This window comes from Xiphophorus maculatus, chromosome 23 (genome assembly GCF_002775205.1).
Source record: "Xiphophorus maculatus strain JP 163 A chromosome 23, X_maculatus-5.0-male, whole genome shotgun sequence".
NCBI classification, from domain to species: Eukaryota; Metazoa; Chordata; class Actinopteri; order Cyprinodontiformes; family Poeciliidae; genus Xiphophorus; species Xiphophorus maculatus.
This window is the reverse complement of record NC_036465.1, coordinates 31,786,463-31,802,573: the sequence shown is the minus strand read 5'-3', so window position 1 is coordinate 31,802,573 and position 16,111 is coordinate 31,786,463. Positions and strand designations below refer to the sequence as shown.

At 39.2% G+C, this 16,111-nt stretch overlaps 1 protein-coding gene across 3 annotated transcripts in view; it reads left to right on the top strand.

The window, feature by feature from the left end:
• enpp6 (ectonucleotide pyrophosphatase/phosphodiesterase 6) overlaps window positions 1-16,111 on the top strand; it is a 38,278-nt gene that overhangs the window by 1,273 nt on the left and 20,894 nt on the right. For 2 of the 3 annotated variants that reach the window (XM_023328885.1, XM_023328884.1), the window contains exons 2-5: window positions 6,484-6,663; window positions 8,069-8,180; window positions 10,385-10,526; window positions 11,148-11,327. In XM_023328885.1, the coding sequence (XP_023184653.1) occupies window positions 6,484-6,663; window positions 8,069-8,180; window positions 10,385-10,526; window positions 11,148-11,327 (614 nt within the window). Of the gene's footprint in view, window positions 1-6,483; window positions 6,664-8,068; window positions 8,181-10,384; window positions 10,527-11,147; window positions 11,328-11,874; window positions 14,459-16,111 lie in introns of those variants that run through there. The other variant, XM_023328886.1, reaches the window with a different exon arrangement.

Genomic DNA, 16,111 nt, shown 5'->3' with positions numbered 1-16,111 from the left:
TCAGTTTGTCCTCCAGTACCCTAAACCTATGGCAGCGTATCTACTGACTTTATGAAAAAAAAGTTTTAAGCCTAGTTTTAAAAGTAGACGACAGCTGATTCCACAGGAGAGAGGAGCCTGATACCTAAAGGATCTGCCTCCCCATTCTACTTTTTGAAATTCTAGGGAGCAGCAGTAAACATGCGGATAAGGCTTTAACTCCTACTGGTTTTATCCTGGAACCCCCAAATGCCCTTTTTTGAGTCTTTTATTATATTTTTTATTTCCTTTTTAGAACAGAACAGGCAAAACAAAACCTAGGCTCAGCACAACATAGATCTTCACAGTTAAGACAGGGTGGAACACAAATACATACATATACAGAGACCACTTAAAAGGATCTGTTTCTCTGACTTTTCTTTTTATAGATATATTTTTGAATAAAATGAACATTGTTCTTTTATTCTTTGTACTACTCACAACATGTCTCTGAAGTATCAAGCAATTTTTTAAAATTTATTTGCAGAAAATGAGAAATGGTCAAAAACCAAAAAAAGATGCAGTGCATTCAGACCTCAAAGAAAACAAGTTCATATTCATTTAGAAACAACAATACTAATGTCTTAACTCAGGAAGAGTTCAGGAATCAATATTTGGTGGAATAACCATGAGGTTTTCAATGGGGTTCAGTGCAGTGACTTCTTAATTTCTTCCAGAGCTGTATTTACATTCACTGTTAATCCATGATAATGCTGTTTAGTATGGATGCAACAGTAGAATTTGTGAAACGGAATCCAAATACACAAAAATTGTCCCTTTGCACAATGAAGAGAGCAGGTTAAGTATTCCAAAGGAAAAAGTTCCATGATGAGTTTGTGCCAAGATGTTTTGGAAGGAGGTTTACCTCTGACCCATGACAAAAAGATGTTCTTACGGTCAGCGTAGGCGAGAATATCATACAATCTGCCAGAACCAGGATTAAATTAAAGCAGTTTGAACTTCTCTTTAGGTTAAAAAAGTATCCTGAATACTGAAAAGGTAAGCACAAACATACAACATTAAAATTTCAGGGCCATTTTTAACTCAACTCTTAGTGACACTTATTTACTTCCATACACAATCCTACAAAACACCGTCAGTCTCACAGTCCTCCAGCCTTTACTCTTCAGGACCATCAAGAATGTTGATCCTGAAGAGTAAAGAAAAAAAATCACCTGGCCTGGATGGAGTACTTGAGAAAGTGGTGAAAGCTTGTGCTTAGCAGCTAGCAGAGGTCCTCACTGAGATTTTCAGCCAACTGTCAACCCTGTCTCAAGTCAACAACCATCATCAAAAACATCTGCCATACATAGCCTTAATAATTACAGACCTCTTGCAGGGTTTCCCCCAGAAACTTGCTAAGCCCGGTGATTGGGGCGTCGAGGTGGTCCACCATGGTTTTGTATTAAAAGACGTTAAGTTGACAGGAAATGTAAAAATATTACTGGTTAACTATATCTTAAGGAAAAACTTCACCAGTGAAATGGTATTTAAACCACAACTAGTCGTAAAAACCACTAATCAAAAAATACAATTATAATGAATTTCGGTTATTTGCACTTCTGTTTAATCAAAATTAAATCAGTGGTTCCATAAGCCCCCCCCCAGGGCTTCAGGGGCCCTATAAATGCTAATATTTTAACACAGACCACAAATACATAAATGTAACATTTGTATATTGGAATTATCAATGCTGCTAAATTTGATTTAATGGTTTCAGCAAAGATAAATTAATCATTTAAAACTGGTTAACATTTAAATTTAAGATTTTAAGGAGATGGCAAGTTTACTTTTTAAAAGTTCAAGGAACAATATTCATAGTTAGATTGTTTTGTTACCATAGCTACAATCAGATGCTGTGAGTTTAATCTTTTAGTTTGAGCTCTGTTTGTTCACAAATACAAATTAATAAACTGCAGTTAAAACTTATTGCTTTTTAGGTTGGCAAGGCAATGCGCAGAGGCAATGCGCAGAGGCGCCAGCTGTGTGACTGGTCCACTCTCCCGGCTTTAAATGCATAAACTATAAAGCTATCTTTTAGAAATAAATGTGGTTCGCGAGTGAAACTCAGAACAACAGAGATTTGATATACACTGCCTGGCCAAAAAAAAAGTCGCCACCTGGATTTAACTAAGCAAATAAATACAAGCCTCCTATTGGATAAGTATTGCATAGGTGATTATCATTCAGCTGGCAACAAGTTATTTAACCCCAGCTGATGCAATTAGTAACTCCTCATTTCTTAAACAACCATGGCAAAAGACCAGTGTTGTATAGTAACGAAGTAAAAATACTTCACTACTTTACTTAAGTATATTTTGGAGTACTTCATACTTTCCTCGAGTATGAAAATTTTTGATAACTTTCACTTTTACTTCACTATATTTCCGAACTTAATTGCATACTTTTACTCCGATACATTTTCAATGTGTGGTTTAGTTACTCGTTACAAAAAAGCGCGAGAGAGAAACGCAAGTGTTTTGACCCCACCTGCTGAATAGCAGTAGCAAGCAGGCTACCGAACAAAGTCGGTAGCCTGCTTGCCTGGGCTTGTTCATCACCACCAATAGGATACACCTGTTTCGCGTCTCCCATTAAACACAAAGCAAGTCTCGCAATCAGCAGCAGCCACATGGAGGAGGAGACGGAGACCACAACGACTGCAACTACGTCAGACACGGCTCCAGTTGAACCACCAGCTGGTGATGAGAGCCCATGGCTTTATTTAAACACAATATACTCTTTCGTCGTACCGCATGCAGTGTATGTTATTCCTGCCCGAAGATGTGGAAATTCTATCTTACAAAAACTCCCCGTCCAACTTGAAGAAACACATCGAGGTAACGTCTTATGAAATGGTTATAATCCTCCTGTTTCAGTAACTATAGCTTGGTCACTAGGCACTATTGAGAAATCTTGACCATAACGTTACCTGTATAAATGAACTTTGTTTGGCATTGTTTCAGTTCCACACGTGGTGTATTTAGCTTAGGCCTAATGTTGACTGTAGCAGGCTACCTAGACTCCTCTGTTCAAGGGGGGGCAGAAGCCATAGCGATAGCAATTTAGACTCAATTTAACGAATATAGGAAAGGCATGCAAGTTCAAAACCAGGTTTACAGATGCCAATAAGCTGCATTTCCCTCCCAATTCTTTTTTTCTTTTGCATAATGACCAGTTGTGTGCACCACCTACTGACTGTAGCATTGACTGATTTACTGATTTGTGAAGTAGAGTAATCGTAACAGCTCTTTTTCTTCATGTTGGCCGCATTTTCTATACTATTTATTTTTCTCATTTTCAGCACTGACCTTACTTGAAGGGAAAACTTAAGGCTTACAAAAACTTTGTACTTTCTGTCCTGGAGGGTATACTAAGAAGCTGGTTCAGTTGTAAAGCAGGTTAAGTTAACCTTGTGCTATAGGTAAAGCACCTAATTTTCTTAACTAAGTGATGCCTGCAGGTATATCTATTAGCAGGTTTAATTTTGCCTGCACTTGGTTGTGTACATTATTTTAAGTGTATTTGACAAGTTTACCAAAATATAAAAAATGTCATTCAAACTGCATTTGCCTTGTTTTACTTTTTACTTGTACTTTTCATTACATTACTTGAGTACATCCATTTTTACAGCAATTTCCATACATAAGTACAAGAAGTTTCAGATACTTTAAGACTTTAACTCAAGTAACATTTCAGTCAGTGACTTCGACTTTTACCAAAGTCATATTTTGGAGAGGTACCTATACTTTTACTTGACTCTGAGATTTCAGTATTTTATACAACACTGCAAAAGACAGATCCTGTGGTCGTGGAAAAGACGTTAGTCTGTTTAAGAAGGGTCAAATCATTGGCATGCATCAAGCAGAGAAATCTAAGGAGATTGCAGAAACTACTAGAATTGGGTTAAGAACTGTCCAACGCATCATTAAAAACTGGAAGGATGGTGGGGAACCATCGTCTTCCAGGAAGAAATGTGGTCGGAAAAAAATCCTGAATGATCTGTGATCGGCGATTACTTAAACGTTTGGTCAAATCAAATCGAAGAAAAACAACAGCAGAACTCAGGAGTATGTTTAATTGTGAACGCAAAAGCATTTCCACATGCACAATGCGAAGGGAGCTCAAGGGGTTGGGATTGAACAGCTGTGTAGCTGTAAGAAAACCTCTAATCAGTAAGGCTAACCAGAAAAAAAGGCTTCAGTTTGCTAGGGAGCATAAAGATTGGACTCTGGAGGAATGGAAGAGGGTCATGTGGTCTGATGAGTCCAGATTTACCCTGTTCCAGAGTGATGGGTGCATCAGGGTAAGAAGAGAGGCAGGTGAAGTGATGCACCCATCATGCCTAGTGCCTACTGTACAAGCCTGTGGGGGCAGTGCTATGATCTGGGGTTGCTGCAGTTGGTCAGGTCTAGGTTCAGCAACATTGTGTGCCCAAAGAATGAGGTCAGCTGACTACCTGAATATACTGAATGACCAGGTTATTCCATCAATGGATTTTGTCTTCCCAAATGGAACGGGCATATTCCAAGATGACAATGCCAGGATTCATCGGGCTCACATTGTGAAAGAGTGGTTCAGGGAGCATGAGACATCTTTTTCACACATAGATTGGCCACCACAGAGTCCAGACCTTAACCCCATTGAGAATCTTTGGGATGTGCTGGAGAAGGCTTTGTGCAGTGGTCAGACTCTCCCATCATCAATACAAGATCTTGGTGAAAGATTAATGCAACACTGGATGGAAATAAATCTTGTGACACTGCAGAAGCTTATTGAAACAATGCCACAGCGAATGCAGGCTATAATCAAAGCTAAAGGCGGTCCAACAAAATATTAGAGAGTGTGACCATTTTTTGGTGGCGACTTTTTTTTTGGCCAGGCAGTGTATATATATATATATATATATATATATATATATATATAATGTTTTTTTCCCAATTAATTTTTCTAAACATAGAAACAAGCAACACTTTGCCTGGCGGGGGGCCTAGGAAAGCATGGCGGACGCCAGGCTTTTAATACACTGGGGGAAACCCTGCTATTGCACTAACATCAGTAATCATGAAGTGCTTTGAGAGGCTTGTAGCTCAGCATATCAAATACCTGCTTCCACCTGTTTTGGATCCATATCAATTTGTGTATAGGGCAAATACAGGCCTGTCTCATCTAGAACAAGACAATTATGAACAGATAATCTTTGCGGAGTACTCCTCTGCTTTACACAATAATTTCACAGATTATTGTTAACAAAATAACCACGGAGATGTGTGCTTAGCCCGCACCTCTACACCCTGTATATGCATGACTGCAAAGCTACTCACTCTTCCAATCATCATAACATTTTCTGATGACACTACTGTAATTGGACTTATTACAGGAGGAGGTTAATTCTTCTACAGGAGTGAAATTCTGTTACTGGCAGAATGGTGTGGAAGAAACAACCTACAGCTAAATGCAACAAAAAACAAAAGAGATAGTGATATATTTCTGGAAAAATAGAACTGAACCATGTCCTTTCCACATTGATGGAACCCTATGTGAAAATGGTTCAGACCTTCAGGTTTCTTGGTGTTCACATCTCTGAGAACTTCTACTGGTCAGAAAACACAACATCAGTGTTGAAGAAGGCCTAGCAACGCCTACGCTACCCGTGTCTGCTTCGAAAAAACAGCTGCTGGTCTCCTTCTCTGTTTCCACTGTTGAGTGGGTTCTAGCATCCTGCATCACAATATGGTACTTCAGCTGCTCTGCTGCTGACAGGAAAATGCGGTAGAGGATCCTTAGGTTAGCTGACAAAATGCCCTCGTCCAGGAAATCTCCAGCTCTCGATGTTTCTCCAGAGTCCAGAGCATCCTGAAAGACTGTCACCATGCAGCTCACCACCAGTTTACCGTACTGCCATTAGGGAGACAATGACTATAAAGACAAAAAGAAATAGACTGAAAAAGTTTTTTTTCCCACGGGCTGTTTGAACTGCCAGTTTTGCCACAAATTGTGTCTTCTCTTCTGCTTAATGTTATGCATTTTGATTGTTTAGAAAGCTTTCAGCAGAGCTACTCCATTAATCTTGTTGCACTACTAAAAGTGCTGTGCAATGACAACAAATCTAATCTACAGACCATATTTTTGATTCAATTTGATGTTATGTTTTTCCTATATTTTTTGTGGAGCACTTTTATCTGTGAAAGGTGCTATACAAATAAAATCTTGCTGACTTAAATTAACCCCCCCCCCCCACTGCATCTTATTTACAGTTTGTTAAATCTGTCAGAAAAAATATATAATTCTTTGAGAGGCACTTTGAACATCCAGGCCCAAGTAGCAGGTTCTTAAGCACTTGTAGCCCCCTATGTACTGTTAAAGTGAATAGTAGAATGTCCATTTTTTTAATTGTTTTTGATTAATGAGTAGTTTTGTGAGATTTGAAATAATCCGTTTTAAAACTTTACAATTATTTTTCAGGCCGTCACTGCGAGACCCATCAGATGGTTGGAAATTATATGTGGGATGAAGTCTTAGACAAAGAGTTCCTTATTGGGACCAATTCTGATAGTCGGTTGCCTCTTTGGTGGAATGGATCAGAACCTCTCTGGGTCACCATGCAAAACCTGGGAAAGAAAGTTTTCATGTACTTCTGGCCTGGTGAGTGCACACTGTTAAGGAGTTAACGGACTCCTTAACACTTTTGATAACATTTCTTCAACTGCCGCTGAAAGATTGTCCGTAAAATAATCCATTGTTGTACCTTCTTTTTTGTGACTTTGTTGGATCTCATTTATTTTTAATTCAGATTGGTGTAAATAAGACCAGTTCACAACATGAGTTGTGAACAAGTCTTTATTATTAAATAATCCTGGGTTATTAGGTTGATTTGTAGTTTGATTTCATTTGTGTCATTATTATTTTGTGTTACTTATTTTGTTTAGATCTGTCTTGTCCCTGTTTTCCTTTAGTTCACTTCTTGGAGTTTTTAGTCGTGTTTATTTCTTATAGTTAGTTATTCTTTGTTACTCGAGTTCAGAGGTTGTGAACCTGCGGCTCTCAAGCTGCATGCAGCTCTTCTGCGGATCATGTGCGGCTCTTTGGTCCCGCACTCCTTGAAGGCAGCACTGACGATATCAGCTCTTTTATCTTTTGGTATCTCTGCCAATTTTATATTTGTCTTATTATTTTTTACTAAAATTAATTTTATTTCTATTTGATCATTTATCTACTTGTGATGTTGTGTTTGTTGTGAGCTTTGGTCAGCTGAGGCTGTTGTAAATATGCTATACAAATAAACTTTGACTAGACTTGGCACTCCATCATGTCAAAATCTCTTTGATCAGGTATTGAGAGACTGTCTCTGTAGTAGTTTTATGGAGGGGAAACATGTCAACCCACAGAGAGAAACAATCCGCAAAAACCAGGAGGTGGACTTTGTGGAAACGGTTAAGTCGAGTACAATCCTATCATTTGCCATTGTGCATTCACCTGTGTTTGCTGTAACTTACCCAAGGCTTTTTGGGCTTTTGGTTTGCTACATTTGCCAGACTTGGCAATATCTCATGTAGACCTGTATGTCCATGCTCACCCCTGACCAATACACCAATAGTTGTAGGTGTTTACAGGTTTTATATCATCCGAAAGGTCCAGATAAGGGGTCATTATGGTTGTGATGCAATAATTGTGGAGGAAGTGATGGAGGGATGTTGACCTGATAGTCTTTTTGTGGTAATTGGACACCTCTGTAGATCTTGTCTTGTAGAATGGTGTACTTGATGGTATTGGGGCATTTGTATTGTATTGCCCCAATACAAATGCCCCTGTCAGAAGGTCAATTTGTTGAGTCAAATTGACTTGTTGACTCAACAGGTCAGATTATCATGGACCTGTTGAGTGCAACACATAAATAGAAATAAAATTGTGTTTGTTATGGAGAAAGCAAAGATTCAAAGAAGGTCAAATCTATTATATATTTCAGGTTAAAGTAAATCCAAGTCTAATCATACTCATCTGAACTGTGATATAAGTTATTATTTTTTAATGCATCTATACTTGTTTTTAGGCTGTGAAGTGGAAATTCTGAATGTCCGTCCAGCGTTCTGCAAAGAATACGTTAACAGTCCATCAAAAGAAGATCTTATAGATTCGATAACCAGTTCACTTGCTGCCTTGAGGTAAGAAGACATTTTTTTTCAAACATAATATCTTATAAATTAAGATATTATAAAATAAAATATGTCAGTCTTTGGCAACACGTAATACTCATTGGTAAAAGAGGTTCACTTTTTTTTGTTGTGGGATTTATTAACAAAAAGAAAAATACTCTCAGCATACACATGCAGTTTTCCAGGGTCTCTGTCCTGCCGGCCACATTATTGATGTATTGCTATTCATCAATACACCGTTATTGGAAAAAAAAAAAAGTCAGTGGAGAAAAATAGTAAAAATAATATGGACACTACAGGTTTAGGGGTTTTTAAACCTTAATCACAATTTATTGTGTCAACAATAAATCAATATCTTATAAAGAAATTTATCAGAATCATTTTATTGCCATAGCCAGTAAACACGTTTATAGTCTAGAAAATTGCTTTGATGTAATGGTGCGAAAGTAAATAAATAATAAAGCATGAAAAAGAAAAGTATACAATGTATCTACAATTCTGCAGGAGTACAGGTCCTTTAAAGGTTGGCGGTTGTAGCCGGTCATCTTGCGCACAATTCACTTTAGTCTGCCTGTCCCTGGTTGTGGCCATATGGTGATAGAGGAGGTGAGGATGGACATATTATATATATATATATACTTATATATATATATAGCTCAGTTGGCTGTTTGAGTTTCCTCAACTGCTGTAGGAAGGGCCTTCATTATGAGGGAACTACATATAGAGTGCCTTGCGAAAGTATCCGGCCCACTTGAACTTTTCAACCTTTTGCCGCTTGTCAGGGTTCAAACATAAAGATGTAAAATTTTTATTATTTTATGAAGAATCAGCAACAAGTGGGAGACAATCATGAGGTGGAACGAAATATATTGGATATTTTAAACTTTTTTAACAAATAAAAAACTGCAAAGTGGGACATGCAATATTATTCGGCTCCTTTACTTTCAGTGCAGCAAACTCACTCCAGAAGTTCAGTGAGGATCTCTGAATGATCCAGTGTTGTCCTAAATGACTGATGATGATAAATAAAATCCACCTGTGTGAAATCAAGTCCCAGTATAAATGCACCTGCTCTGTGATCGTCTCAGGGTTGTGTTTAAAGCGCAGAGAGCATCATGAAGACTAAGGAACACACCAGGCAGGTCCGAGATACTGCCGTGGAGAAGTTTAAAGCCGGATATGGATACAAAAAGATTTCTCAAGCTTTAAACATTTCAAGGTGCACTGTGCAAGCAATCATATTGAAATGGAACGAGTTTCAGACCACTGCAAATTTACCAAGACCTAGCCGTCCCTCTAAACTTTCATCTCAAACAAGGAGAAGACTGATCAGAGATGCAGCCAAGAAGCTCATGATCACTCTGGATGAACTTCAGAGATCTACAGCTGGGGTGAGTGTCTATCAACAATCAGTCGTACACATCTTTATGTTTGAAGCCTGACAAGTGCCAAAAGGTTGAAAAGTTCAAGGGGGCCGAATACTTTCGCAAGTCAGTGCAAATATATATTTTTTCTGTGGCTTCAATCCCATATTCCTGCCTTTTCCCCTCTCCTTTCTTAAAATTGCATATTTACAAATGCAAGTTCAATCAAGCCTTACAAATTCCCAAAAAGTCAACACATTGAATGACTTTATTGGGCATTTAGTCCAGCACTGGGGCAGAATGATGAAATTAAAGTCAAAAGTTTTCTCTGCAGCTGAACCATTTCTGTGTTTGGGGCCCGCAAACACAGAAATGCTGCATTTACCAGGGCAATTAAAAAAAATAAATAGAAATGGTTTTTCTAACTTCAACATCAGATCTACATCTTTATTCACAGACACTTGTATGTTGAAAATATTAAGTATTTTGACCATAATCTGATAGTTAGAGGGCAAAGAGCCCCCACCCCTATAGTGTTAGACCAAAGGTAGCCAGATTAATGCTGAATAGTTATATTTGGCTAAATATTATTGCTGAGGGGCACAAGCAGGTCTCCTGATGCACAGATAAAAATAAGTGAAAAAAATGGAGAATATTGTGGGAAAAAAAATCCCTTAAAAAAGGGCACTTGGGGCATCAAGGATAAAAGGGACAGGGTCTCAAGCCCCCAGCCCCGCCCACCCCTGCATGTGCTTGAGGCTCTGTATGTATTGCTTCATTTGTTTTAATAGACATTTATTCAATACTATTGGTTGGAGATTTGTTATAATATGCCTTTGTTTTTTTAAGTTCAGGAAAAGCAGACATGGCAGCTGTTTACTATGAGAAAATAGATGTGGAAGGACATCACTTTGGTCCAGAGTCTCCTCAGGTCAAAACAGCTGTGCAACACCTCGATCTCACCATGCAGATCCTGAACCAAAAAATCAAGGTAATAACATCACTATTGCTTTTATAGGTTTTTACCTTTGTATGTATATCTATGTACTTGATGTCTGCTTCTTTTTGGTAAATCTAGCATCAAGACTGTTCATTTCAGTTCAGACTCATGAACTGAAATGTTTAAAATAAAGATTTCTCCCCATTCTACTTATTTTTTTCCTGTAATAAGTCAAAAGGAATGCACTAAAGCCCCAGCACAACCTCAAAATTGTCCACAGATGATGTAGAAACACTAAAAAGTGTTGAACAAACTTAAAATAATGTCTTACATAGTTTGTGGAAAATACTTATTTGGTAATAACTTCTAGACTTGGATCATATAGAGAAACTGTAGACATACATTGCACAAGGGTTTGGAAATTACAAACCCTTTGTCATTAAATTAGCTGGTTTTAGGCCTTTTTACACAGCCGTTATGCTTTCAAAACTTACTCCCTGTACTATGCCACTTTTAAGAAATTAACTTGCTTTAATTTCTTTCTTTCTGGGAACCACTGGGGTTCTTACAGGCATCTGGTGTAAGTTTCATGTCAATATGAATGTTAAAATAAGTGTGTGTGTGTATATATATAGTTGTTTTTATAATTTTGTGTTGCTGATTTTCTTTCAGGACAGCAACCTGGAGAATCAGCTAAATGTGATGTTATTTTCAGACCATGGTATGACAAAGATCAAGTGGATGGAGAAGGTGATAGAACTGGACAAATATATAGACATGTCAGACATTGTGAAGATGATGGATAGAGGACCAGTAGTCAGCCTGTGGCCTAAAAATACCACATACCAAAAGGTAACCCTGTGTCACTTTTTTTTTTTTTTTAACTCTGCATAAATGTTGCAATTTTGTGGCCTCAGAGCTTTGATAGAGAACATTAGCTTATATGTAATAATGTCATAAAAATAAGGACCACAACAAACATATCAGGAACAAAGATGAATCAAATTTAAACTAATGTTTTGTTCTAAAATAAAATCAATAATATACATCTCTTGAAAATGGAAAATATATGACAAACATACAAATGAACTTACTCTACAAATCCATCAGAATTGGCAGGCTGACAAGGAGGGAATTAAGAATGCTGGCTCTGTTCTCAGGACTTTTTGAGGATTCAAGGATTTTTTTATTGTCATACCACCTTGACAATTTGTGGTACGAAATTTGTACTCGGGTCCCAGATTAAGAATTTACTACACACACAAAAAAAGCTAAATAATAAAATATATAAACAAATTAACAATAAAGTAATTTAAATGAGGTGTATATATACATGTACATAACATGTTATGTTATATCTGTGTGCAAATAATCTGAGGTGAAACTGTATTTAATGCAGCTTGAGTTCAGCAGTCTGACGGCTGAAGGGAAGAAACTGTTCCTCGGCCTGGTGGTTTTGCTCTGGATGTTTCTCAGCCTCCTGCCTGAGGGGAGCAGCTGGAAGAGTCTGTGTGCAGGATGGGTGGAGTCCTTCATGATGAGGAGCGCCCTCCTCCTGCACCGTGATTTGTGGAGGGAAGGCTGCTCCCTACTGTCTTCTGTGCAGTAGTAACCACCTTCCTCAGAGCCATCCTCTGCGCAGCAGTGCAGGTGTAGAGGATGTTCTCCACCACACAGCGATAGAAGCTCCTCAGGACTAAGTTCCCAAGTCCAACTCTTCACAGCTTCCTGAGGAAGTAGAGACACTGGTGGGCCTTCCTGACCAGACGGGAGATGTTGGTACTCCAGGTGAGGTCACTGAATATATGCACACCCAGGTACCTGTAGCTGGAGACCACCTCCACATCTGCTTCTCCGAAGTACAAGGGCTGAAGAGGATCCTTGTCCCTTCTGAAGTCCACCACAATCTCTTTGGACTTCTGCACGTTGATTCAGAGGTTATTTTCTCTGCACCACGTCTTCCACCTCCTCTCTGTATTTGGACTCATCACCGTTCATGATGCGTCCCACTACTGCTGTGTCGTTGGCAAACTTCATTATATGACAGCTGGGGTGTCTTGCCAAGCAGTCATACGTCAACAGAGTGAAGAGGAGGGGGCTCAGCAAGCAGCACTGCGGCAAGGCAGTGCTGAGGGGGATGGAGGAGGAAACGGTGTTGGAGGACTCAGATCCTGACTGAGGTCTGTTGGTCAGGAAGTCCAGAATCCAGTTCCCTAGTGTGGAACTCAGTCCAAGAGAGGAGAACTTCTGTACCAGGGTCTGTGGGATGACGGTGTTGAAGGCTGAGGAGAAATCCAGAAAGAGCAGACGGATGTAGGAGTTCCTGCTCTCCAGGTGAGGGCTGTGTGGACCAAAGATGAGATGCCATCAGCAGGAGAGCAGTTCTTCCTATAGGCATACTGAGGGGGGTCCACAGTGACGTCGATGGAGTCCTTAATGTGATTCATGACTAGCCTCTCGAAGCACTTCATGACTACTGATGTTAAGGCTCATCACTGTGGAGCATTTGGGGACAGAGACAATAGTAGCGGTCTTTAAGCAGGTGGGCACAGATGACAGTGACTGTGAGATACTGAAGATGTCCGTAAACACCTCAGACAGTTGATGTGCACAGTCCCTCAGTACTTGTCCTGGGATGTTGTGGGGGCCACAACATTACAGGGGTTGATTTCCTGGAGAGTCTTCTTCACAGCTGCTATGGTCACACAGAGAGGTGTCACCAGGTGGTGGCACACTAAACAAAATGGGGCTTCATGGGTGGAGGTTAAGGAAGACCCCATTGCTGAAGAAAAGACATAAAAGAAAACGCTTTATCTTTGTGAAAGAGAACTTGGACAAACCTCAAGCCTTCTGGGACAATGTTTTATGGACAGATGAAACAAAAGTGGAGCTTTTTAGTAATTCACACAAACAGTATGTTTACAGATGGTGCAATGAAGCCTTTAAGAAAAGAACATCATACCAACAGTCAAGCACGGTGGAGGATCCATAATGCTGTGGGGCTGCTTTGCAGCATCTGGTACTGGAGGCCTTGACTCATATAAGAAGATTATCAATGTCAAGTTTAATTGGCACACTCAACACTTTTGAATGTATTCACCATCTTCACCCAACTGGCACACACATCATATAGAATCAAATGCACCCATCCCTTTCACTGCTCAAGCTCAGCAGCCAGATCTATATGGTAACCTGGCACACCTGTGCTCACACAATGATCTCTCTTCAGACAAAGGACCTCAACTGAAAGCTTCCTCAAAGACATCACTGGTAAGAAATGGACATTGCTCACATTTTACATGATTCAGATTGGATTCAGAAGACCAAAATAGATTTAGTTTTTTGGCTTCTCTGTGACTACTTATGTGACCATGTTGCTTGTTCATATGCGGCCGATGAGCTTCATCTAAAGAAAAGATGAATTAAAGATGTCACTGAGATGAGTTGTTTCTGCTTCTCTTTGGAGGAAGCATACCTTTTCAACTTTTGGCAAAAGCTGAGGTGGCTTAAGAGAGTAAAAACAGCCAAGCAATTCTAGAGTCTTGCCCAGTGTAAGGAATCTAGTTTGAGGCAAAGATCCTGGATCCTCCAGCAAGATAAAAACCCAAAGCACACCTCCAAAAACATGCAGAAATTGCTCAAAGGGAAAGATTGACTGTTTTAAAATGGCCAGCAATGATTCAATTGAAAATCTTTGGGTGGAGCTGAAATCTGCCATCGGAGAAAGGAACCCTGCAACTGTACAAGAGCTTGAGCATGTTGCAAAGGAAGTGTGGGAGAAAATACCTGCTGAGAAGTGCAAGAAGCTTATCCTCCTGAGACCCAGAGGAAAAAAACGTTTTTGAATTTCGTTTTTTTTTTACACTACATGACTCTTTGGAGTGAAAAAACATCACTACAATTGAAACATCCCTGAAACATGTTCTTATTTATTTTTTAGAGTATGTCCTTTGGAGAGGACATCGGGACTCTCTTGTGGCAAATATGAACACATTTCGAGGCCCAGGATGTCCTCTCTAAGGACCAACAGGATTTAACACAGTGGCATGTATGGTTTCAGAGTTATGAACAAAAAACCTATGTCCTCCACAGAGGACAAAAATGTATATAATATAAGAAAGAAATGGATATAAGAAAGGTTTGGAGTCTGTCTTTGCTGCTAAAGAGTGTGCAACCAAATATTAAGAGGGGGTGTCAATATTAGTGCACATGCTGGTTTTCTGTTTTGACCTTTGGAATTAAAATATTTAATTTGAATTAAATAGCATTTTAACAAAATGGCAATTGTTAAATTACTTTGGACCTTCAATTGAAAAATCCTGCTGATATAAATTTTGAGTATTTCCATTTATTTCTGAAAATGTTCATTCAGCTATGCAAAACATGAAGAGGTGTCAATAATGGTGAGCAGGACTGCATATACATATATTGCACATAGTATTGGCTCACCTGCCTTGACTCACATATGATCTTAAGTTACATCCCATTCCTAATCAATAGGGTTCGATATGATGTTTGCCCACCTTTTGCAGCTAGAACAGCTTCAACTCTTCTATGAAAGGCTGTCCACAAGGTTTAGGAGTGTTTATGGGAATTTTTGACCATTTTCCAGAAGCGCATTTGTGATGTCACATAGTGATGTTGGATGAGAAAGTCTGGCTCTCAGTCTCCATTCTAATTCATCCCAAAGGTGTTCTATGGGTTTGAGATCAAGACTCTGGGCAGGCTAGTCAAGTTCATCCACACCAGACTCTGCCATCCACGTCTTTATGGACCTTTGCTTTGTGCTCTGGTGCTCAGTCATGTTGGAAGAGGAAGGGGCCAGCTCCAAACTGTTCCCACAAAGTTGGGGGAATGGATTTGTATAACACCACTGCATCCGACGCTTTGCGTTGCACTTGGTGATGTATTGCTTGGATACAGCTGGTCACCATGGAAACCCATTTCATGAAGCTCTTTGCACACTGTTCTGGAGCTAATCTGAAGGCCACATGAAGGTGGGAGGTCTGTAGGGTTTGACTCCGAGGAAAGTTGGTGACCTCTTTGGAATATGTGCTTCAGCATCCGCTGACCCGGCTCTGTCAGTTTACATGGCCTACCACTTAGTGGCTGAGTTGCTGTCGTTCCCAAACACTTCCATTTTATTATTGTACAGTAATCTAACGTGTTACTATTTACAATCCAATAATCAGATTAAAGTTACGTATCCAAGTCACACTGTCTGACTATGTATATTTTATTTTATATAGTAAAAATATATGATGTTGCTTTCCTCTTTTTTCTAAGGGAGTGATGTCTCGTGTAACACCAGCGTCACAAACAAACAATGGAGGGAAAAGAGAGATGCACATTTTCTATCTGATGGATGAATTTTTCATTGAGCAATCAAGTTACTTTTTCAAAGTAACTACACCATACTAAATTAATTTCAGTATATATCATATGTATATGTTTTATGATCTCATGGTGGCAAACTGTCCCAAAAAATATCTTTTTCCATTTCCTCTAGAACAAAATGGCCTTAATCAAGCATAATGACTGTTATTCCAAGACAGAACACTTTATCATTTGCCTCACAACTAGCAAGATAAATACTCTGGTGGCACACACAAGCTACCAGATTCTGATATATTTTA